The sequence below is a fragment of the Myotis yumanensis genome, unplaced genomic scaffold (assembly GCF_028538775.1).
Source record: "Myotis yumanensis isolate MYYU_CA2020_CCGP unplaced genomic scaffold, mMyoYum1.0.hap1 SCAF_11, whole genome shotgun sequence".
NCBI lineage: Eukaryota > Metazoa > Chordata > Mammalia > Chiroptera > Vespertilionidae > Myotis > Myotis yumanensis.
Window position 1 is genome coordinate 24687516 of NW_027223762.1, and position 25002 is coordinate 24712517.

General features: G+C 47.7%; 2 protein-coding genes across 4 annotated transcripts in view; one reads left to right on the top strand and one right to left on the bottom strand.

Moving 5' to 3' along the window:
• Nucleotides 1-1918: 1918 nt before the first annotated feature.
• Nucleotides 1919-17579, bottom strand: MCFD2 (multiple coagulation factor deficiency 2, ER cargo receptor complex subunit). 2 transcript variants are annotated; one of them, XM_070429156.1, is made up of 4 exons: nt 17492-17579; nt 5953-6113; nt 5109-5268; nt 1919-3382 (listed from the first exon to the last, which is right to left on the bottom strand). In XM_070429156.1, the coding sequence occupies exons 1-4, from the start codon at nt 17516-17518 to the stop codon at nt 3251-3253; spliced, it is 480 nt and encodes a 159-aa protein (XP_070285257.1). In that variant the 5' UTR covers nt 17519-17579; the 3' UTR covers nt 1919-3250. The 2 variants fall into 2 exon arrangements, with proteins under 2 accessions (XP_070285257.1, XP_070285258.1); XM_070429157.1 differs by lacking the exon at nt 17492-17579 and adding an exon at nt 12051-12138.
• Nucleotides 17580-21946: 4367 nt separating this feature from the next.
• TTC7A (tetratricopeptide repeat domain 7A) overlaps nt 21947-25002 on the top strand; it is a 106510-nt gene continuing 103454 nt past the window's right edge. Inside the window, exon 1 of one of the 2 annotated variants that reach the window (XM_070429155.1) lies at nt 21947-22341. In XM_070429155.1, the coding sequence (XP_070285256.1) occupies nt 22158-22341 (184 nt within the window). In that variant the 5' untranslated portion in view covers nt 21947-22157. The remainder of the gene's footprint in view (nt 22342-25002) is intronic. The other variant, XM_070429154.1, reaches the window with a different exon arrangement.

Here is a 25002-nt window from a genome sequence, read left to right on the forward strand (position 1 = left end):
TTTGTTGGCAGGGCAAGATTTCCCTGCAGAGTTTGGCTGGAGTAGAGAAGTTATTGTCTAAAAGTTTTCTGCCTTGTGGGCTGGCCTTTTCTTCATCCTTTGGCTAGAGAAAGCAGATTTTCTTTCTTTCTTTTTTAATGTCTGCTCCTTTTGGCATTTCTGGGTTACCGGCTTCCTTAGCTCCAAGTCTGAGAATATATGAGAGAAAAAAAAAGACAGGAAACTTACCTCCATATTGTTGCTTAGGTCCCAAGGCCCCTAGCCAGTCCGACTTCTCTCCACCTTTCAGTCTTCTTATGTTTGTTTTATATATAACGCCCCGTGGTTTTGTTGTGCTTAGAGGAATGGGGGAAAGTACATCTAGTCTATCTTGCCAGAAGCAGGAGTCCTATAATTATTTAACACCCCAGAAGTTCAGACATAACATGCATGGCTCCTGCTACTAATTTCCTGATGGATATTTGGTTAGGTTCTTGAGATAATGAATTTCCTCTTGAGGTCAAATGTGATTTAGCATGTTTTTATTGGGCAAGAATATTTGTGTTCCCCTCAGAACCTTCAGGGGAAGTCTGGCATGTGACTTTATAAAAGAAAAGAAGCTTTTCTTTTTTCTCTTCTCCATCAGATATTGAAATCCAGAAACTAGACCAGGGAGGTTATACAACAAACAATGGATATTTATTAGATCCATGCCCCTGCGGAGTCATCAATTTCTTTGTTGCTCTTCCAGCTCATTGAGGGCGGGACCAGGCTCTCAGCAAGGCTGAGAACAGGTAAGTTTGTGTTTAGCACCTACTCTGCCAGGCACTTGCTAGATGCTTTATATATTTTTCTTCATTTTGTTAATCCTCGAAGCCACTCTGTAGGTGTATTATTAAAGTTATTTTTTACATGAGAAACTAAAGTTCAGAAAGTAGCAGGCCTAGGGTTTCAACTCAGGTCTGCCCAAGTCCAAAGCTTGTGCTCATATAAGGCCGACTCTGCGGTATATTTATCTCTATTTTAGAGATAAGGAAACTGAGTACAGAGGTGTTTCTAACACATTCTGAAAAACCCTTGAGGTGAGCTATGCGAAGGCCGAGGCCCCACAGAAGGGATGGGATTTCCGGGTAAAGGGGTTTCCGGGGGAAAGGCTAATCGTGCTGTGTCCCTAAGGTCACAGGCCCCTCGCCCACAAGGGAGACTTTCTATAAGGAAAGGCAGACTAACAGGACCACAAAGGCCAGCAGGGAATCATTTCCAATGGCAGCCAGCTATGCAGGGGGAAGGTGTCCATCCTGTTTAACGGGATGACTCTACCTTCTAAGGATCTGCTTCTCTTCCTCCCAGCTGCCTCACTGACCCCCTTCCTAGCTGCCAACAGTATGAAGTTCCTCCAACCATAAGCCCACTCACTAGATCCATCCAGAAGGGCAGCTCTGGATGAAGAAGGGCCAGTGCAAGATCCAAAGGATCCTGGGGTGGGGGGTGGGGGTGGGGGGAGGCAATGGCAATTTCCTTCCTTGCTTTTCAACTGGCAGAACAAAATGTTATTTCCAAAAAGCCAGAGGACTGTACTTTTTGCTTGGGCCTGGGAGGCTTGTAATAATGCTATCTAATTAAATTTTCCAGCAAAGAAAGAACAGTCACCAGACTCAAGGAGAAAACACTGTGTTTTCCTAAGCCAGAAAATGTTGTCATAATCTGAACTTGGCCAGGAAAAAAAGGTCCAAAAAGTGATTTCATTCAGAAGAAAAAAAATGTCTAAAAGAGGAAAGTGACTGAATACTGGGAATCGACCCCTGCAAAAGGAGCGGTAGAGGCAGGGAGGGTCACAGGACCTGCAGAGAGCAGGCACCTGTAAACATCTGCATCAGATAAATAACGCCTTCAGGTGATGGGAGAAGAAGCCTATTAGACAAAATCAACGGCCCTTTATTTTGTTTCATCAGTTTTATTGGTCATATATCCAGAATTCATTATATAAATCTTCCAAAATAACTAGATTTTACAAGAATAGTTTATAATTCAGCTCTGATTGCACAAATACGTGACACAGGAAACCATTTTTACAAATACATGTTTTCTTATAAGAATACTTCAATAAAGAAAATAAGTCTCTATACATCTTACAGTAAATTTTATGCAGTTTTCCCCCATTCAATCATCATTTTATGATTTCTATCACAGTATGTCCATTACAGCCAATAAACCAAATCACAATTTGCTGCTGCTTCTCACTTTCAGCTATTACTGAGACTCACACTGTTGAGTTTTTAGGCTTCTCTTTCCAATCTTTCCTGATCTGAAAGAATTCACATATTTAGGCTAGAAGGGGTCACTTAAACAATACTCCTTCTAAGTACAACTTGTATCAGGTTCATCACTGTGCCCGGTGAACGATCTTTTCACTTGCACTTGGCTACGGCAGCTAGCAGTTTTACCCCCGCTGTATCAGGCAGAAGGGAAAATCCTTGCATGCCTACGTTTCTAAACTGCAAAAGCGAAACTCTAGAAACAAGAGTTAAATACAAATATTAAGAAAGCTAAAACATGTGCTATTGATTAGAGAACAGTTTTAAATTCAAGGTCTCTCCCAGGTTGAAGAAGACATAAAAGAAATAAAGTATAAGGATATGGCAGTAGTTTCATAAAATATTGAAAAACTGAAAAAGGTTAATCTCTTAGGTCAGTGGTGTATCATATCCAAGTGCCAGAAGATAGACTCTGGGTAGCTGAACTCAATATCTGACATTCACGTGAGGCTGTGGCTTTGAAATAGCTTAATCAATACTCACTTGCCCAAAGCAAGTAATCATTTAAGCCAGGGAACTTTACAGAATACTGACCATTTTCCTGAAGAGACAGCACCCACAAGGGGGAACATTTGGCATTGATTCCATTCCTTCACTGTTACTGAAAAGTGTGTCCACTTGGCAAAGCTCGTCTTAGTTTTCAGGCAGCATGAATTAAAACCAAGAGAACATCAGTATTCTACAGTCCTGTTCCTGAGTCCTCAGCTCCAATAATCCAATAATCTTACAAAGACTCTTCAATCGAGCCCTTGTCCAACAGATTTAACAGTACTTGGGGACAATATGTCCCATTGCTCTTGACTTCTCTTTCTCACACCAGTGTCACACTTGCTACAGGTTTTTACCAAAATACTTCAGCAGTAATTGGAAATGAATTATTCTGCATTACTGAAAGTGTTCAATCACATTATAATGGGTCACATTTGCATAATAACTAGGAGATGGTCAAATAATGTCTACTGGAGTGATTTTGCAAATTCAGCATAGTCGATGTAGCCATCATTGTTCTTGTCATCGTCTCTTAAAACACCATCTATTAAGTTAATCAGTTCCTCTTCGCTCATCGGTGGTTCCTGTTCATTCCCTCCCTACAAAATTTAAATGAGACAATGAGTTGGCACATTTTACTGGAAGTACGTAGCCAATTTCTAAAATGTCCATGCTCGTACATGTCTGAAAACTTCAATGTAGGACGTGGCTACTTTCTAGGAATCCACAAGCCATGTATCAGATATAGTCAATTCATAACAATCCAATTTAGAAATTATATTTGCCAGTTAGAAGATATAATCAAAGTAGGCCCTTGCTTATTTATTTTAAAAATTACTTCTCATCCTTTTCTAATTACAAAAGTCATCCAGCCCTGACCGATTTGGCTCAGTGGATAGAGCGTCGGCCTGCGGACTCAAGGGTCCCAGGTTCGATTCCAGTCAAGGGCATGTACCTTGGTTGCGGACACATCCCCAGTGGGGGGTGTGCAGGAGGCAGCTGATCGATGTTTCTCTCTCATCGATGTTTCTAACTCTCTATCACTCTCCCTTCCTCTCTGTAAAAAATCAATAAAATATATTTTTAAAAAAAAGTCATCCATGTTCACTGTAGAAAGCTAAATATGGTTTACACAGAATTATGTGTTTCAGCAGGGAGTGGTGGTGGGGCAGGAGGGAAGGGGATATATGTAATACTTTCAACAATAAAGATTTTTTTAAAAAGAATGATGCGTTTCACAGATTCCAGACCCACAAAGCCATCCTAGCGAAAAGCTTACAGCCCAGGCCCTCCCGAGGACCAGCTCTGGGCACCATCTGCCCTGACACAGTAAGAAACGGCCACCTGGACTAGACCTTGGGGTGAGAACAACAGGAAGAAGGCCTGCCGACCAGAGCAGACCCTGTTAGGATCTTTGAGGGAAGGTATTTCTCCTGCTCCAGAGGCTCACTGTGCCAAGTGCTAAGCTCTCGCTGTTCACATCCTGTGACAATTCTTCCTTTGGCACCTCTTCCATATCTACCTTTCCTCTCCTATTGCCACCACCACCCTCCCCTGCCAGGACTCTGAACCATTCTTCTTCCTCAGACCAGACTCTCCTCATGCCTGTCAGCCTCCCACAGCAAAGGATGTTCCCAAAACACTGCTCTAGTCACGCCATCTCCTGTATGGAGCTATTAGCGCTCCCCACGGCCTTCAAAGTCAACCCAAACCTGCTCTCCTGGCGCCCATGTGATCACAGCCACCTCACCAACGTTGCCTCCCCTCCTCTCTCTACACTGCAATGTGCAGAGCAGAACAGGCATTAGATCTCGATTTCCATTTCCTCCCCTCTAAAATCAGGTAGTAACAATGCCAGCCCCTGCCTTCTCAAAGGCTATTGCAAAGATCGGGTGAGATCTCTAACCTACGTGAAAGTGCTTTGCAAACTGCTTTGTTCGCAGCACTGTAAAAACCCTCCATTACTGCTGAGCCCCTCAGTCCCTTGGTTCCCTGGTTCCCCATTCTTCTCAAATAAAATGACATCTTCCCTGCTCTGCATCTTGAACATGGTCTGCCTTTTGGGTGCTGGTTTTCTACTCTGGTATGCAGCAGAAATGCCTGTAGGTCTTGTTAAAGACACAAGGCCCTGGGGCTTCAGCTATAGCAGGTCACCCTCTGCAAGAAGGACCACTGAATAGGAGGAGACAGAACAGAGTGGCAAGCAGAACAAAGAGAAGCAACAATACTATTGCACTGGGCAGCTCGGACCATCAAGACAGGGTGCTGAAGTACCAAAGGGAGGCCTTTCCGTGAGGCTGCCCAGTGCACCACTGCCTGACCTACCTCCTTATGGACATGAGTGATGGCTGTGGAGAGTTCTAGGCCGTCAAGCAAATTATTGCCGTCATAATCGTGCATTTTGAAATAATGGAGCTGCAGTTCTTGTGGAGACATCTCCGCCTCAGGTTTGTTGATGACACCTTCTAGATGTTCCATGATATGCCTAGAAACCAACAGTTAGATTCAGACCACTTGGCAGGGACAGTGGGATCATGCCAAAACCTTAAGGACTCTTAAAAGTTCAAATCTTGAAACTCATCCATTGAAAAACAGGGGCAGACCACACTGAAGGATGGCAGATATAGGCAAGGCCGTGAAGGGAGCAGGAATAAAATAAAACACTGCATTTATTATGCTGGCAAGGTTATGAGTGATTTTTCCTCTTTATTACTAGAATGTTGCTATAACATTTTTTTGAGGCTATCAATTAAAAAAACTTTTCTTTTTAAAGCAATTCAAGGATAACAGAGTATAAGGTATAAGGCTAACTGGCCCAAGACAAAAGTTGCAACAAATGACTCAATGTTTGTGCCAATAAAAAAAGAAAATGGTCTTGTCACAGTCAAGAAACCTTAGCTCTATTCTGGATTCCACCACCACTACTGCATGTGTGTGTGTGTGTCTGTCTGTGGTGAGACAGAATGAGTTCAGGCAAGTCATTTATCCCATTTGGGCCTCAAGATCCTCCCCTGGTGATAAGATGACGAGAAAGGGAATACCTGACTCACAGGTGGATATAAGGAATCCACAGCATCCTTGGAAAATGTGAGCAGAAGGAAAAGAGAACCGAGTGTGCCATCGCGGCTGAGAGGAAGGGGCCCGGCCACAGCGCCGGCTGAGTACGTACTCTTGGTCGTGCACGGTGTGCTTATCCAGCCCCATGCTGCCGTGATGGGAAGAACCGGCCCCAGGCTGCTCGGCCCTGGTGCCTGAGGCACAACAGGCCCAGAGCAGGCCGCACAGGAAGGGGGTTCTGAGCAGCTGTAGAGATCTCATGGTCGCTGGCACCTGGGAGGTGGGGAACACAGAAGATGAAAGTGAGAACACCAGAGCTCAAGTTCTTTCAAGACTCAAAACAGTGCGCTCCGGAGAAACCTGATAAAGGAGCAAAGTTGGGGAAGAGAATATGTTAAACTGACTCCGAGGCCAGCTCTGCCACTAGACCACTAGACTCTAGGTCCCCATCACTCAAAGGGGCAGGTCCATGACCTTCCTGAAGCACCTCCAGAAGGCCAAGCAGCTCACTGAGAGCTTCAATGGGTTTGAAGATCATTCCTGCCTACAAGCAGCTTACAGTCGGTGAGAGCAATACTTCCTACCAAGAGGGCGAACACAGGCAGAAAGTGGGGTGTCCTAAGACAGATAACCCTCTGAGAGTTCACAGAAAGAAACTTCCTCTGGGTGAGGGAAAATCAGAGAGTGCTGACAGGCATGGGGACTTCAGCTGGGCCTGGATGGAGGAGTGTGCTGTGGACCTGCCGGGACTGAAGGACGAAGGGAATGGCGGGAGCAGAGGGGCAGAAGGGCAGGTGCAGCGAAGTGGGAAAGAAACTCCAAGTGGTTTAGTTGGTCTGGAGCCCAGAGAGTGTGAAGTAGGAGCAATAGGCTGCAAAGGTGTACCAGGCAGTACTGAACATGACTTGGCAGGTCGGCCAAGGGGACTGAAGTTCCTGGGGATTCCTGAGTGGGAGACGAGATCCGAGCTTGCTTTCAGAATGGCTCCACTGGCACACAGTAGGGAAGGTATTTAGTGGAGCAAAGGTAGCTGAGGGAAGCGATGAGGTGGGTCAGTTCAAGACCAGCGCAGAGAAGAGGACATTAACTCCTGCCTCGTCCACTTTCAGTGCTGTGACAGAGGCAAGTAGTTTAACCACGTGAAAAAGCTGTGGAAAGGAGGGGTACACAGAAAATCGGATTCCATCAAGTTCTCCCGTTGGCTAGACCTGGGATTGTGGTCAACAACAGGAAGGCAGTCAGCTACGAGCAAGCTCCCCGAGGTCGGGCGTGCTTTGTTCCCATCAACATTCCCCACCAAGGCTCAGGCAGGGCTTTACTGTTAAACTGCAAGTCCTGGTCCTTCCCGGGGCTTATGGACTGACCTCAAACAGGAAGGGGAAGGACAGCCAGGAGACCTGCACACCAATACAAAGAAAGCCCCGACGAACACATTCACTTCCTAAAAGGCAATGCAGATTCTGCTGGATAACAAGGGCCAGTAATTCCTCAGGGGCCAACTGCAGCCACAGCCCCAAACCTATAGCAGTAAAGGTAAAGCATAAGTGCTGGTCATACCCTTCTGCATGCTACACACCGAGCTCAGCTCCGAAGCTCTGCCATCTCTACTCCCTGTACCTGGGCTGGGAAGTAGATGTGTTGCAACCCCCTCACCCATCCTAAAAGGAAGGACCCTGGAAAATGCCACCCCTACATTTAGGAAAATTTTCCAAACCTATGTTGCCTACTGCAGCATAACCTCCCATGGCCCCCTCCCTAAGGGGACAACAGTCAGTGGGATGTATCACTTAGAGCAGCGGTTCTCAACCTGTGGGTTGTGAACAATGAAAATACATCCTGCATATCAGATGTTTACCTTATGATTCATAACAGTAGCAAAATTACAGTTATGAAGTAGCAACGAAAATAATTTTATGATTGGGGGTCACCACAACATGTATTAAAGGGTCGCGGCATTAGGAAGGTTGAGAACCACTGACTTAGAGGGTGAAAAAGCAGCATCTAGTCTTATTACTAAGGAGGGATATCATAATGCAGTATGTCAATAATTGGAAAAGATGTTCAATATATATCAAACAAAAAACAGGCTGCAAAAGTCTGTAAAGAGAAATTCACTTTTGTAAAAAAGAATGTATGTAGCCCAGCCGGTGTTGCTCAGTGGTTGAGTATCAACCTATGAATCAGGAGGTCACAGTTCAATTCCCCGTCAGGGCATATACCCAGACTGCGGGCTGGATCATAGGGGGTGAGCAGGAGGCCAGTTGATGGTTCTCTCTCATCACTGATGTTTCTATCTCTCCTCTTCCTCTCTGAAATCAATATAAAAAATATATTTTAAATGTATGTATATTTCACACAGAGAACAACTAAAAATAAAGATTACCTTATGAGTCATGAGATTAGGAGTGATTTTTATTTTTACTTTTTCTATTGCTTCTAAAATTTCTACTATAAATATGCTTTTTATTTACAAAGATGTATTTAATATCATTCATCCCATAATTTTGTTCCAATGTTATATGGTTGGAATGAAAAAGGGGCTTCCAGTTCTCATTTCTAGAAAATAATTCAGCCCTAACCAGTTTGGCTCAGTGGATAGAGCGTCGGCCTGCAGACTGAAAGGTCCAAGGTTCGATTCCGGTCAAGGGCATGTACCTTGGTTGCGGGCACATCCCCAGTAGGGAGTGTGCAGGAGGCAGCTGATTGATGTTTTTCTCTCATTGATGTTTCTAACTCTCTATCCCTCTCCCTTCCTCTCTGTAAAAAATCAATAAAATATATTTTTTTTTAAAAATAAAACAATTCAGAAACAGAAACCACATTTCCAATTTTACCAAATAAAAGTATCCAGACCCTGATAAAGCCACTGCCACTGTACCTGGTACCAGAAAACAAGGTTTCGAGTTACTCTCAGCAGTGACTGCACCGGCCGGAACAGAACAGTTTGTTAGAGTTCTGGACAGGAGGGATCAGAGTGGGAAGCCAGGTCCTCCCAAGCCTTTCAGACTCCTACGCCTTAAAGGTCTCTTTCTCCAGCAAGCCGTCTTCAATCTCAAGCCTGGCTTCGGTGCTCTTCCCATATGCTCCTGAGGGCGTCCCTTCAGGCAACAGCTGTGAACGTGGTCTTGAACAAGGTCTGATTACTATCGGTGCCCTTTGCAGGACTGGGCTTTGTGAGGGTGGGGACTGCATCTACATTCCTAGCATCAAGCACAGTACCAGGCACAGAGGTTGACAATCCTCAGTCTGTGTGCCACGGTCCCTGGTTGGGGGGGGGGGGGGGGGGGGGGGGGAGTTCCACTTTACGAACATGCTGCCAAGTTTTGATGTCAATGTAACTGAGCATAAAACTACTTTGTTTTTTTAGATATCTATCAGATAGTTGAGCTAAATGATCACTAAACCCATGGCACCATTTCCTATAACTATGTGGTTTGAAACTCAGTATATCAAATTGGGGGAGGGGGGGTCCTCTTTGAAGAACAGCTAAAAGTGATTGGTAGTATAGTAACTATGGGTCCAAATGATCCCTTCTTCAAGGGAGGCAGAATAACGGCAAGAACCATTAATACTGAGCATGTCCCGTCGTGGTGTGCTGTTGCAGGTTTCTAACTACCGGCATACGTCGTTTTGTTGCTGAGCTACCTAGCCAGGGCTTTTACATAACTTTTATATGCATTGAGAAACCAAAAACTTCACGTGACTCACTTTATTGTGAAATCCGCTTTATTGTGGTGGCCAGGAATGGAACCTGTAATACCTCCGAGGTATGCCTGTATTAGATCACAACAAAAACCAAATCTATGAACACAAAGGAGAAACTCTCCCTCCGAGTGCTGTAATGAAAGCAGGGAATCTGACCGCCACCTAACACTTTAAACTGGCACATTCGAAAAGAAACATAAGCAACTCCCTTCCGCCCCATGAACAAGTTGCATCACCCACACTCCAACCACTTCGTCCAAGGCCATGAGCAAACAGCCGGGCAGATAAACCCTGGGAGTTCCTGACCTCGCTGGGCTTTTTTGAGAAAATGTAAAGGCCAGGTTGGAGAAAAACCCAAAGGAGGAGAGATTCCTGAAAGAGACTTCAGGGTACAACCCATGCTTTGAGGCATCCTTCACAAGGAGAAGCCGCAGGCCTGGGAGCGAAGCACCCAACCATCCGCAGTCGTGAGATCCCGCAGTGCTGGGACTGTCAGAGTTCCCCTGGCTGCGTCCTCTCCCGGTCCCAGAGCACTGCGCCCACTGGTTCTGTCTGTCTGTCCTCCCTCTTCCTTCCAGGCCCAGTTCAAAATACCATCTCTGGATTCTTCCAGGCCCAGATCCATTGTCCCCTCCTCTGACCTCAAGTCTGCAGCTTCTCACACTCATCTGGCCTTAACATATGGCCACGTATTGTTCTCCTCTTGTTTTTCTTTTCTCCTCCGGCTCTGAGGGCTGGGAACCCATCTTCTCTGTCTCTTCTATTCCCTACTAAATGTATCACCAAGTGCTGAGCTGACCTACAGACAGCAGGCCTTCACGTCTGAATCCGAGCAGTGGGTCTGGGCCTTAGGTATGTCGTTCCCTATCACAGAAGATCTGGCCTAAGCTGGAAAAACAACTTCCCTCTGGAGCCTTCCCACCAGTGGTGTGGCCTGGCCCACCCACCCCTCCCATTATGTAGTTTGTCCTACCAGCACGGAAGAGTTTGGAGCCAGCCTTCCTCCCATCAAGCCCACAGCAGCTGTTAACAGGTTTTCCCTCACACCGAAGGCCCTCGGTTAAGAATCCAAACTCAGAGGAGCCACACTCACCAACATCCAGACATCCTGAACCCAGAGTCAATGCCAAAGAAAAGCTCTGATCGGTACTTCCCCGTTTAAAACTTCCATGGGCCTGAGCTGAGGGTGAGAAAATAACCAAGTTCCTAGGCCAAAGCAACCTCTACAGGGGTTGGGGGTTGAGAACAGATTCTGGAAGTGCAGGCATTTGATAACTGGGTCTACTTGTTCTTCTGGGGGAGCCCAAGGAGCTGCCATGCTTCATTTATATATTTAACTAACATACTCTTTAGTAACAGCCCGGTGCTGCACAAGCTACTGAGGACAGGACTATGACTGAGGCAAACTCCACTCACACAGATTACAACCTGCGGACCAGTAAGACACACAACCCACACCTGGAGAACTTCACTAAGGACCAGGAGGATTTTTTCCAACCAAAGGACAGCACCTCAGGGGGAGGGAACATGATGTAGCTGACACCTGAGCCTAGGAACTTGGTCCAAGCCAGGAACTCCACAGTCCAATATGGTTGGAGACTCAGTAGAGACCGGTGAGTTAAGAGTGAAAACAGGACAGGCTAAGAAGGGGCTTGCATCCCTGTTGGATAGCGTGGAAGAGCAACGAGAAGCTCCTAACAGGTCGGAAAGGGCATGGTGTGGTGACCAGATGTGTGCTTTCGGACCATCACCCTGGCTCTCCGGTAGGAACAAGCTCAGAGGATCATCAAAGACACGCAGGGGACCGGTCAGGCGGCTCCTGCGGCATCCGGGGCAGAGACGACGGCGGCCTGAGCCAGCTGGAGCAGAGAGACGGGGAGTGGAGAGCGGACGTACCCAAGAGAGATTTGTGATGGATCCGATACGGGTGGCGAGGAGTACGGGAGGCGAGCATGACGCCCAGGTTGTGGCCTGGGCACCGGGTGGGTGGCAGTGCCCACGCCCAGGTAGGGAGCACAAGAGGAAATCACCTCCCCTCGCCGTCCCACTCCCGGGCACAGCCAAACCAAGCTCGCCCGGCCAGACAGGACCTGCCTGTTGTCTCTTCCAGGAGGAGATGGGGAGCGGGAGGGGGGGCGAGGGTCGCAGGAGAAGGGGTGCCAGCAGCAGATGGAGTCATGCCCACGGCCGGTCCTCCAAGAGGGCGGAGATCGGCCCCGGCAGGGCCCATCTGGCTTCACAGCCCCCAGCGGCCCGCCCCGAGAGAGAGGGAGAGAGGGGCTCTGCTTCTAAGCCGGCTAAGCCTCCAGAGGCGGCTCGGGGGCTGAGACCCCCACGCAGGCCCTCCAGCCTCTCACCCCGAGCCCGGCGCCCAGGACCACAGAGGGGCGCCGGGACCCAGCCCCGCTGAGGACCCCTGGCGCCGCCCCACGGTCTCCTCCCCCAAGTGGGGACTCGGACCTCACCGGCCGCAGCCGCCTCTGGGATGCTCCCCGGTTCACTCACCCTCGCGGCCCGCAGCTGCCCAACTTTGCCAGACACGCAGAGACCCCGCGTGAGCCTCGCCAGCCCCCGTCCTCAGCGCCTCTCTCCAGGCCCCGCCCCCCGACCTGCCGTGCGCAGGCGCGCTCCCTTCTGCCCGCCCATTGGCGCCGCGAGGCCCCGCCCTCGCCCGGCGGCGCGCCGGGTGGACGGCTGGGCAGATTCCACGTGTAACGGGCCCGGGGGTCGGGCGGACGCCGTTCTTCCTGCTTCCCGAAGGCGACGCTCGGCTGCAGCCCGGTGTGATCAACCTGGGCACCCAGGGGCCCGGGAGGTTGCCAGGCGGGCCCAGAAGGTTGCCAGGCGGGCCCGGAAGGTTGCTAGGAAACCCCGAGGAACGTAGACCCGCGTAGGACGTAGAGGGGCAAAACCATCGGAGCAGACGCCAAGGCTAGCTTTCCAGCTCCGCCTCCACGTTCACTAGCAAACTGGGGGAAAATGGGAATCCTAAATCCTTTCCTAATGAAAGGGCTGGAAGACGCTGGAGCCGGCCTGGAGTCCTGTGTTTCCAAGACGGGCCTGCTTCCTTACTCTGCTTTCTCCATCCCACAAAGCCGCCTTCTGCAACACCGACTCACCCACAGGGGAGTCCCACCAGGACTAGGGGTGGCCCGGTTCAAACACCACCTCACCTGTGCAGTTCGTGAAATCAGCTGCTATCTCAATAGAAGGCAATCATTCATAAAAATAAAAAACACACACCCATTCATTCATTTTCCAGCCTTGCATCTGCCATCCATCTATTACATTTGCTCATTTGTTCAATAATTCAGTAATACTTCTCGAGTACCTTCTATGTACTGGGAGTTACTAGAGATACAAGTACAAATAAGACATGGTCTCATTCTTCAAGAAACTCAATGTCTCTTCTCCAAAGAGGACAAGATGGCCAAGAGTCATATGAAAACACGCTCAACATCACTAATCATCTGAGAGATGCAAATCAAAATGACAATGAGGTGCCATCTCACACCTGTCAGAATGGCTACCATCAACAAATGACAAGTGCTGGTGAGGATGTGGAGAAAAGGGAACCCTAGTATACTGCTGGTGGGAATACAGACTGGTGCAACCATTATGAAAACAGTATGGAGTTTCCTCAAAAAATTAAATATGGATCTGCCATTTGACCCAGTGATCCTACTTCTAGGACTATACCCTAAGAAACCTGAAACACTCATCAGAAAGAATGTATGTACTGTCATGTTCATAGCAGCACAATTTAGAATCACTAAGATCTGGAAACAGCCCAAATGTCATCAGTAGATAAGGGGATAAAAAAGCTGTGGTACATTTATACCATGGAATACTATGCAGCAGTAAAAAAAAGAAGACTCTCTTACCCTTTGTGACAGCATGGATGGACCTGGAGAGTATCATGCTAAGTGAAATAAGTCAGTCAGAGAAAGACAATATCACATGATCTCACTCATATGTGGACTCTAAGTAACAAAATAAACTAATGAGCGGAGTGGATCCAGAGACTTGAAGCATGGAACAGAGTGCAGAATCTCAGAGGGAAGGTGGGGGAGGGTGGGTGGGAGGTAATCAACCAAAGACCTTGTATGCATATATGCATAATCCATGGACACAGACAATAGGGTGCTGAAGGCTTTGGGGGGGGGGGGAAGCGTGCTAGAGGGGGCTAAGGGGGGAAAAGGGGATACATATGTAATACTTTCAACAATAAAGAATTATTTTTTTAAAAAAGAAGCTATCTGATACCAATGCCTCCACTTCTGCGGATCTTACCCTCTTCCCTCTCTTGAATCACCAATTGTTCCCTTTCTAATATACCATTCCTATCGTCAAATAACCTTTACCTCTGGTTGCTTCACTACCACACTAATGAAACTGTAATCTTCATGCAAATCCAATGGTACCTTCTCCTCTTTTTCTGCTTACCCTCTCAGTGCTGTTCATCACAGCCAACCACTCCCACTTTGAAACACTTCCATCTCGTGTTTTCTGACATCATGCACTCCCATCTCACTGGCCTTTTTTTTTTATTCCTTACCTGAGGACATGCTTAGAGACAGAAAGGGAGGGGGGAGCATCGATATGAGAGAGAAACAATCTGTTGCCTTCTGTAGGTGCCCAACCAGGGATTGAACCTACAACCCAGGCATGTGCCCTGACCTGGAATCGAACTGGCAACCTTTCGACCTCAACCAACTGAGTCACTCTGGCAAGGACTGTCTATTCTTTCTAGGATTCTTTTCACTGACTTCTCATCTTCTGTTCAACTTATAAATGTTAAGGCACCCAGGGTTCTAGCCTGAGTTCCCACTCTCTTTACATGATTTCATCTACTTTCTTATGAGCTTAGCTTTCCAATTAATAGAAAGTTTGATTTATCTTACCATAATTTCAAGATGTTGTGAAAGAAATGTAAATACATTTATGAAACACATTCATGAATAAAAGCATTCTAGAATATGTTAAATATGAATGTTTTGAATTAGAATATTGGAAAATAATACCTGGAAGAATAAAAATATTCCATGTGGTATTCATAAAAAATACCTTAATAGTCATTGGATATTTTCAAGAGTACTCTAAGTTTTTGGTAACTTGCACATTTGGCAATTTGGGGGGTAACATGGACATTGAACTAATTGATCCTTCCATAATTGACCTTTAGGGATCTGGGCTGCTTCTACTCAGCTTTCAGTATTTTTTTTTAAACAGGTCAGTTCGGTGCACTGCACTTGTTTTTTTTTTTTTTTTAGTAAAATGTTGACACATGCCTGCTCAGAATAAATTAACTTGATTATATCACCTGTAAGGTGACTTGTCTCCTGCCTTCCCTCAAAATCCCCACCATTACAGTTTATTCTTCTCTAAGCAAAATTAATAATTGTTTTCTCTTCTTGACCCAACATCTAATAGTTTTAATAATATAAGTGAAGGGGGGGGCAGTGTATGAATGAATCAGTTAATTTTAAAAGAATGGTAAGCTTTTTAAATTTTATTTCTCACAGTGACACCTATTAACCCATACCTGAAATTCTTATTATAAATATACTGAAGGTTGCAATGATAGAAATATAGAAAAGAAGGGAAGCAGCAAGAGAAACATTTTTAATGTATTAAGTATTATTTTTTTTTAAGCATTGCAGGAATTGAACATTGAAAAGAGCTGAACTGTAGGACACAGACCATGTTAAAATTTAGTGCAGAGATGAAAGAATATAAATTGTAAGACCTGGGTGGCAGGGTAAGGCTTTACCGAGTAGGTGAGAGTTGAGCTGGAGTACTTGGGCATTCAGTCATGAGACTGGGACACACAGAGGCCGTTAGCTAAACAAACACAATAGGTTATAGTCAGACTGTTCACATTATGAAAGTCTCTTCTTATAGAAGGCATTTTTTATGATGATCACTAGGGGCCCAGTGCACGAATTTGTGCACCTTGAAAGGAACTGTGGGCTGTGAGGCTGCAGTGGGCACAGGGGCGGGTCTCCGCCCATCCTCCATGGCCCCCAGTCCCCTTTCTGCCGACAGCCCCGCTCCTGCCACCGCCACTTCCACATACTGACAGCACTGCCCTGCTCACACCCGCTGAGGGCGCAGAGCAATTGGGGCCTGTGCCAGCAGTGGGTATGAGTGGCAACTGCTGCCCCAATCGCCCCTTAGGAACAGGGGGAGGTGGAGAAGCCCTGAGGGGTGATTGGGGCCAGCAGCCACTGCTCACACCCGCTGACGGCTCTGAGGCATTGGGGCTGGCGCCAGGTGCCGGCAGTGGGTGTGTGCGCCAGGTGGGACCGTGTTGTGCAGGAGCAAAGAATTTTCAGTAACCACCAGAGGCTCGCCCCAATGACAGCGACCAATGCCCTGCCTTGGTCTGGTGCCCCTGCTCACTTGCTCCACCATCTCACTGTGGCCGACGCCTGCCATGTTCCACACTCTGCCACCTGCTGCCAACACCCGCCATGTTCCGCACACACCCCCTGGTGGTCAGTGTGCGTCATAGCGACTGGTTGTTAGGCCATTTGGTCTATTTGCATATTAGCCTTTTATTATATAGGATTTTTGCCTAAGATTTAATTTGCAAAATTTCAATTGACAAGGCACTTTTCAGCATCATAGCCACTGCATGAACAGAGGCAGTTACTCATTCTTGAGTTTTACCAGCCACATTGTTTACTCCAAGAATTAGTTCAAACCCTCTGCTCAGTCATCGATTGATTCATTATTCTTTGTAAGTGATTAGAGGGATAAGTGTTTTCAGGGTCTATGGTACACTCGAGGACCACCCTGGACATGGAGAAAACACATTAAAATTAGAAGGGACTTCTTTTGACAGAGCATTCTTTTTCAGAAAAGGGTAAAGGTTCGAATGACAGAAAATGATCCTTCTGGAAGAATATTAGAAGCTTCCTTACAGTCAAAGAATCATCCAGGGTGTTTATATAAACCTCTTTGTACTGATTGATGGCTCACCCTCTAGTGCAGTGGTCGCCAACCTTTTGGACCACTGGTTGGCGACGGCTGCTCCAAAGGTTTCCTTAGTGCTTGAAAGTAGAGAAGGGAACTAGGAGGATAAAGCAGGTCCATTTTAGATGCCACGCTGGAGGTTTATTACCAGAATTGCCAAGAGGATTTTAATCCACAACACACTCCATCCAAATTTAAGGAGAAAATTTATTGTTAAACACTATTGTGTACTGTCTTACTTTTCTTGCAACATCCATACAGACTTACTCTATATTTCACATAACCTTTATCCTTCACAATCAGAACCTTTTCCTTGAAGTTCTGAGTAGTTTGGAAAGCCCAATCCAAAGAAGTCTATCAGAAGCATCTATCTACACCTGCTCACTGTGATGGACAAGGACATCTGCATAACTGCTGGGTACCATGCAAAGTAGGCCTGGGGTGGAGCAGAAGGCGCTGCAGTCCTCCAGTGGACTGGACAGTAGAAGGCTGGGCAGCCCCAGGCTCTCAGCGTCAGGCAGGGTTGCTGCAGCTCTAAGATTGCAGCCCCAGCTGCAGGAGGAAGAGAGCAGCGCTGCCCTGGGGGAGAGGTCCCTGTGTCCAGGGAACAGCTCCTCTACTCTATTTTCCTCTCACTGCTTTACAATAATTACTGTATGCACTTGCCTTTAATTGTGTTATTTTTCACAACAACTATGTTTTTTAAAAGATAGAAGAGAAAAATAAATTATTTGAAAAGCAGATGGAGCAAAGCTATTGTTTAAAGTCTAAAACTGCTAAAATCATCGAAAGGCAGACACTCAGGTCACCTTAGGAGTTCTTTGTTGTGTTTTTTGTTTTTTGTTGTTGTTGTTTTTTGCGGGGGGAGGCAGAATGGCTAAGGTGAGTTGAAAAGGCTATCCTTCACTCCCTCTGACCTAATCTCCTCCACTCTGGGCTGGCCAGATACCCCAAACCTCACTTACCTCTTTAAGGTAAACCTCCTTCCACATAGAAAAACATCTCTTATGGTGACTTTTAAGCTCTGGTTTCGTTCTCAGCTGAAAGCCATCATCAAAGACTCTTCAAGGCCTAGACAAGACAGAGAACATCACAGAGGAATTTAGGATAGTTTGAGGGACATCTAGTCCAGAGCATCCAGATATACATAAATTACTTCATACATTAGTAGGAAGCTCAGATGCAAAAAAGTCAGAATGGGCCCAGCATGTGGCTCAGTGGTTGAGTGTCGACCTATGAACCAGGAGGTCATGGTTCGATTCCTGGTCAAGGCATATGCCTGGGTTTCAGGCTCAATCCCCAGTGGAGGGCATGCAGGAGGCAGCCGATCAATGATTCTCTCTCATCATGGATGTTTTTATCTCTCTCTCCCTCTCCCTCCTCTCTGAAATAAAAAAGTGTGTGTGTGTGTAAATATATATATATATATATATATATATATATATATATATATTCAGAATGGGAAGACCTCTGGTGACTTAAAAGACCTTGAATTGCATAGGAAATTGAAGGGGTTTAGAAAAGCTATAGATGGTGGTCAAGGTCTTTGGTAAACTATCTTTTAACTTTCCTATGGAAATAGATGGTACTCTATTCCGTTCTTCAAGGCAAAAAACATGGTGGGGTGGTGGAGGGAGAGATTAACTGAAGAACTTATATGCATATATTCATAGCCCATGAACTTGAAGGCCTGGGACGGGTGGATGTGGGATGGAGGTGGCCAAAGGGGGAAAAAACAAAGGGGACATCTGTAATACTTTCAACAATAAAGATAAACTTAAAAAAGAAAAAGGAGGGACAGTATTCAGGAGTAAATCCTGAAGCTGACTTGACTTTGGCTCTCCCTCTTAACTTTTTGTGAATGGCCTTAAACCAGAAATAGGGACTTTAATATGCTATGATCAAAATCTTGAAAGAGTCTATATTGAAAGAGCTCTAGAACTAAGAAACTAAAAAAACGGAAAAGAAAAAAGTTATCAATGAAGGTGTTCCATTTCGCATTCTATTCTTAAACTTGCAAGGAAACATTTCTATAAAAATTAAAGGACAACATTACAACTTTTTGATTGATATGGGCACAATAATAGCAATCTTAAACCTGAGCACTACTATACAGCATGTTCCTTGGAGTCAACAAACTATTCCAGTCATGCATCCAGTTAATAATCCTCAGCACACCTTCTCCAGCCCCCACCCCACCCGTATAACTGTCACCCTTGAACCTTTTTTCCCCCTTTTTAGCCTAGAATCTTTAACCAAAGAGGTTTTTCCTTTGTGACACTCATTAACTTAATAGCAAGAGATTTACTGTGTCCTGATGGTCTCTTCCCTCCAGTCCCAGAGGACATCTCTATTCATAATGAGGTCCTGGCTAATTTGGATATTGTTGTACCAGTACTTTTTTGTGTAGATCAAGCACAGATTGAAGCTCTTTTGTGGGCAAACAATTCTAATGATATTCTTCCAGACTAAACTCATCAAGGTTCAGAATGACCTACCTAAACCTTTACCCAAATTTGCAAAATAGCCTCTAAATCAGCGGTTCTCAACCTGTGGGTCGCGGACCCCTTTGGGGATCGAACAACCCTTTCACAGGGGTCGCCTAAGACCATCAGAAAACACATATATAATTACATATTGTTTTTGTGATTAATCACTATGCTTTAATTATGTTCAATTTGTAACAATGAAATTGGGGGTCACCACAACGTGAGGAATTGTATTAAAAGGTCGCAGCATTTGAGAACCACTGCTCTAAAACAAGGTGCTAAAGAAGGAATAAAACTAATAATCAAAAGCCTGAAGGAGAAAGGAGTCTTCATTTCTCCTCCTATTGTTCCATTAGAAACCCAGTAGGCAAAATATAGATTCAGAGCAGGGAAATGGCGGCAGATTAAATGGAAGCTACGCTGACACCCTCCCAGGACCAAACTTAAATTACAACTTAAATACAGAAAAAAATCATCTTGAATAATAAATTGAAGAGTAGCTGGAAAGAACCCTGATAACCAAGAACTGAAAGTGGAGACCACATAGCCACTGGTAGGAAGTAAATCAATACCTCCTATGAACTTCATTACTTCCTCTGAGCTCAGCTTCACCTCATCAGCAAGTTATCTTGGTAGCAATCAGAATTTGTCCTAAACTCCCACCTAAGAGATTTCAGATTAAAAAATAAAAACCACCACCACCCTTTTTATATGCCTTTGATTTTGGCAAATGTTACCAATTAGTCATGGTTATTGTGCGCATAGTCTCTTACCGTCCCCCCAAAAAGCTGGTCACTAACAGGCTGGGGTCTTATCTCTGCTGGAGAAGAGCCATGAAGGCAGGTGTTCCACAGTATTGAGGAGCAGCTCATGATAAGTTTTTTGTTTTTGTATTATAAAAATGTATTTGAGCCAAACAAAGGATGTGCCTAGAAACAAGATCTCAATAGACAGATAAATTCTTCTCATCATAAGTTTAAACCATGATACTTGGCAGGGCTTTCTCCTCCTAGTACAAGGGATGTTCCTCCCCACCTGGGCCCATGCCCACACACGTATTGGAACACCTGTCAAAGAAACAAGGAGGCATTCCCCTTCAGCTAGTTCCCGGGAGTACTGCAAACCTGGGGGCAGGATTGGCAAAGGACTGCAGAAAAGAGGGAGGAGGTTTTCTTTTCCATAAAGATTGCCTCCTGCTTATCAACTCTGCTTTTCTTTGTCTGCCCCAGGGCTGACTCTGGGGACTGCCAGATCTGGGGTAAATCACAGGGTGTTCTCGGGCCACCCTCCCCGGAAGGACATGCTCAAATCATTCTCCTAGCAAAATCCGGTTCTGGTAACTATCAAGGGCAGCCAAGGGTAACTAACCAAAAGCCAGCTAGAGGAGTTGACAGTAGTAGGCAAGGAGGAGTGTGTGTAAATTGAGGAAATTCTAACTGCCAGAGCTGTCCCAATTTTTCTTCGCTTATCTCCTGGATTCTGGGAGATCAGGACAGACCCCAGGTACTCAGCACAGCCTCCAAGTTCAGGAAACCCTGCCTGCCAAGCAAGGAATGGAGCTACATTTGGAATCTGGAGAGGAGGGTATCTAGGAGGATGGGGTGGGGGGCAGGAAGACTGCCTTCCACGGATAACATGCCCCCCCGCCCCCATGTCCCGTCGCTGCAGCGCCAAGGACCCAGTGGGATAAGCACCAGGAGCCTGGGCTCCTCTTGACAAAAGCCTTCCCACGTTTACAGCTGTCCAGAGGCTCCCAACATTGAGTGGCCATGCTCACTCTCAAGGTCACGTGCCGGCAGTGGGAAAGACCTACTTGAGGGGTCTTAGGAGTCTATACTTAAAAGCTAGCCCTGACAGGCCTGTTTTCTGGAGTCTTCGCTTACACACAGGGAGGTGGTTTTTTTGTTTGCTTGCTCTTTGTTTTGGTCTTACTGTGATTTTGTGCGTGATGGCCTCAATCCCTACACAAGACTAAACCGAGGGCACCCGGAGGTGGGGCCACCAGAACCTGTACCAGGCACTGGGTGTTGTTGGTCTGCCCCTCCCTCCAGGCCACCGAGTAATCCTCTGAACTTCTTAGTACCCCGCAGAGCCAGACTAAGCCTTGCCAAGAGCTCAGGACAGCCTTGATCACAGTCTTTAGACACCAGAATGAAGAAATAAATAAATACCAAGTTGGAGAAACAGCTTAAAACCTTTAAGAAATCCAGGGCAATTGGATTCTGCTGAGGACAGTCGGTTAGGTAAGGGAGTCAAGTTGGAAAGAGGAACTCTGCTGTTTAAAAAAAAAAAGGAAAGAAACAGTCTGTTAGAGTGGAGACGTCCATAGAGTCGAGAGACTCAAAACCCGCCTGTTTTCTCCCGCGTACCCCGGGGGTGGCGCGTTCCCCGTAGGGAGCAGGGCAGGACCCACGCGGCGGAGGCGGGTTTCCGGGGAGGCTCGCTCTCGGGGTTGGGGACTCCCGGCCGGCCGGCCTCTCCTCGGATTTGTGACGTGTCGGGGGCAGCAGTGGTGACGGAGCCATCACACAAAGCCGGAACGTCGGGGCGGGGGTCTCCCAGGCCAAGAGCCCCAACGGGTGGGGAAGGGGGCGGGCAGCGGGGCGCCCCCGGGCGCCGGGACTCCGCCCAGCATTAAAGTGAAGGCCGAGTCCGCCGCGAGGGCGGCGGGCGGTTGGCGCCGGGGCGGCCGCGAGCGCTCCTCGGGAGCCTGGCTGCTGTGGCCCCGCTGGCCGCAGGCGCGTCCGCCTCCCCGGAGCCGCGCCACGCCCTCGCGGGGGTGGAGCGGAGGCCAGGGGCGGGTCCGCAGCTGGCGGCGCCCGGGCCCGGGGCGGGGGCTGTGGCAGCAGCTGCAGCAGCGGCGGAGGCAGCAGCGACAGAGGCAGTTGCAGCAGAGGCGGAGGCTGCTTCTGGACGCGTCCGGGCCGCGCGGCCGGAGCCCCAGCCCGGAGGCGCCGGGCGGTGCAATCAGTGCTGCTGCTGCTGCTCTCCCGCCGCCGCCTGGGCCCCCGCTGCCCCCGGGCCCCCGGACGCCGTCCGCGCCCTCCTCGACCCCGCCTGCGTGTGCGCCCCAGCCGGGACGCCGCCCCCGGCCGGGTCTCCACTTCTTAGCCGCACCTCCCATGACAGCGCCCGCGCGAAGATGGCTGCGAAGGGCGCACACAGCTCCCACCTGAAGGTAGAGAGCGAGCTGGAGCGCTGCCGCGCCGAGGGCCTCTGGGACCGCATGCCCCAGCTGGTCCGGCAGATGAGGGCGCTGGTCCTGCCCAGTGGTGGAGGCAGCCGGAGAGCCATCTCGAGCGCCTTATTCACCCCTCCGGACACCGGTGAGTGAGGGAAGGGGCTGGTTCACTAGCTGGAGCGCGCGAAACGCGCCTCCTCCTCCAGGAAGTGCGCCCCGACTGCCCCCAGCCTCGCCGGCCGTCTTTGGTATTACTCTTCCTGTCGAGCTAGTCTTAGGAGTGCCCGGGCAGTTAGAACGGCTTTCCTGCCCCAGGAGAAAACTCGTGCAGGTTGGGTGCTTTGGGGATAGGGGGAATCGTCTTTTGCTCTCTGCCCTTTAGGATCATGTGGGCAACTCCATCTATTGTGAAATGGTGGTATGGGCACGTGTCAGATTAGGGCTTGGGCTGGACTCTTGCTCCACCTTTGAGCTCCCATCAGGTGAACACTGTGTGTCTCCCCATGCCTTCCCCCAAGTCAAGTTGACAGCGGGAGCTCTGTCCACAACAGACCTACTTGGAGAGGTTGATGATCACGGGGGTGGGGTGGTGAAGTGTGAAAGAGGCCCGGTAAGCCTCAGTTTCCCCCTTTGTGGCCGGGCTCGGGACCCTTCTAGCCCTGGCAGCTCGTGACTTGAGCAGCAGGGCTGGATTGGCTGGGCTGGGCTTCTGGGTGGGAAAGTACCCTGATGTGGCAGTGAGGGAAACCCCGCCCCCGTCTCCAACCTCAAATCCTGTCCCTGGTGCCTTCAGCTCAGCCTGGAGAGCCCTCTCCGAGCCCTGTGGAAGGAAGTAAATACACCCAGTTATACAGAGTTTTAAACACTGCCTGTGGAAGGCTCTGTGGAGGAGAAGGAATGAAAATAATAGTAATAGCTAACACTTACCTAGCACTCACTGTGTGCCAGACACTGTCCTAAGCACTTTAATGGACTCATTAATTCCTCCCAACAACCCCAAGAAACAGGTACTCTTGTTTGCCCCACTTACAGATAAGGATACTGAGGCACGGGGAAGTTACGTAACTTGATCATCCCATTGATAAGTGGTGGAATCAGGATTTAAACCCAGATTTCTCAGCACATCCTTGTAATCGCTTGTAGTCTTACCTCTCAAAGATGTGTAGCACCAAATCCCAGCCTGAAGAGTTGCCAAAATGGACAGGGAGGCAGGGAGGTGACCAGAGGGCAATTGCGCATTAGATGGTGGGGCTCAGGAAGTAGCAGAATGTGTACTGACCTCTGACAGTGGAAAGAGCAAAATGTGTCTGTCCAATGAGGGGGAAGGATAGAAGGACACCGAGGGGGGGGGGGGGGGGTAGGTGGCAGGGACGGCCAGTCAGGTTGAACCTTTGAGGTAGTTCTAAGTGTGGCAGTGGCCAGAGCTGGTACATATACGGGAGAAGCTGGTGAGCCCCCCCTTTTAGGGCAGAATAGATAAATTACAGGTTCCCCTCTACCCCCTGTATGGGTTGGTTTGGGGTAAGCCTGGTGAGGGTGGGAAATGGAAAGTGACCCACACAGAAGGCATTGGGGTTTTCTCAGAGGTATGGGAATCTGAGTCAGGTTGGCACTGCGGAGAAACACACTGGGACCAAGACAGGAACCAGGCCTCCTTCGGTCCATCCTGGGCTGTGTTTCCTATGCTATTCTCTAGCGGTCTCAAGACATTGAATGTTTATTCGTTGGTATCCCAGAAAGAAAGAGTTTAGAGAGCCACACAAGTTAAGAAATTAGACCTAATGGATTAAATATCGTTAAACAGACGTTTAAACTGCAGGACTTATAAGGGCCTTTAATATGCTCACCTGCATGTGATGTTAAAGCCAACGTTAGAGTATAAATACCGCATTTCTCAAACTTCCCTTACTATAGTCTGTGAAGCATTATTTGGAAACACTGGTATGACAGTTTATAAATGGTATGGTATAAAGTGCTTTCTTTATTTTTTCCTTTTTTTTTGTTAATCCTCACTCGAGGATATTTTTCCCCATCAATTTTTAGACAGAGTGGAAGGGAGAGGGAGAGACAGAGAGAGATAGAAACTTCGATGTAAGAGAGGCACATCAATTGGTTGTCTCCCGCATGCACCCAGACCAGGGCCAGGGATCGCGCCTACAACTGAGATAAGTACCCTTGACTGGAATTGAACCTGGGACCCTTCAGTTCACGGGCTGATGCCCTATCTAGTGAGCCAAACCAGCTAGGGCTCTATAATTTCTCTGGGGAGGACAGGAATTATTGTCCCCATTATATTTTTGTTTTAAATAATTTATTTCAGAGAGGAAGGGAGAGAGAGAGAGAAACATAAATAAGAGAGAATCTTTGATCGGCTGCCTCCTGCATGCCCCCTACCAGGGATCAAGTCCAAAACCCAGGCATTTGCCCTGACCGGGAATCGAACATAGGTCGATGCTCAACCACTGAGCCACACCAGCAGGGCTATTGTCCCCATTTTAAACACAGGGACACCAAGACTCAGAGAAGTCACGTGATGTGTATGTGGCAGAGCCTGTCCCCAAGCCTGAGCCCCTGCAACCAAGTCTGCTAGTAACAAGAGTGGGGCATATGGAGCCTGGCCTGGCTTCACTGTGGGAACTGACCAGCACGAGGGAGACTGAAGGATAGTGGGAGGTCTCTCCTGTCAATTTTGGGGTCAGTGATTTTTTCCCCACTGTTAAATCCAGATACACTATCCCCAAATGCACGCATGCACATGAGCAAGGAAAACAGTGACTCCCAAAGTCCATGCATGGAGCTTTTTTTT

Excerpts from the sequence above, each read along its gene's own strand:
- MCFD2 (XM_070429156.1), bottom strand. The coding sequence starts at position 17,518 with ATGTGGAAGGAGGTTTACCTTAAAGAG. Across the intron at positions 5,269-5,952 it reads CACACCGTGCACGACCAAGA|GCATATCATGGAACATCTAG; the intron begins GTACGTACTCAG and ends GTTGGTTTCTAG. Across the intron at positions 3,383-5,108 it reads TCACTCATGTCCATAAGGAG|GGAGGGAATGAACAGGAACC; the intron begins GTAGGTCAGGCA and ends TAAATTTTGTAG.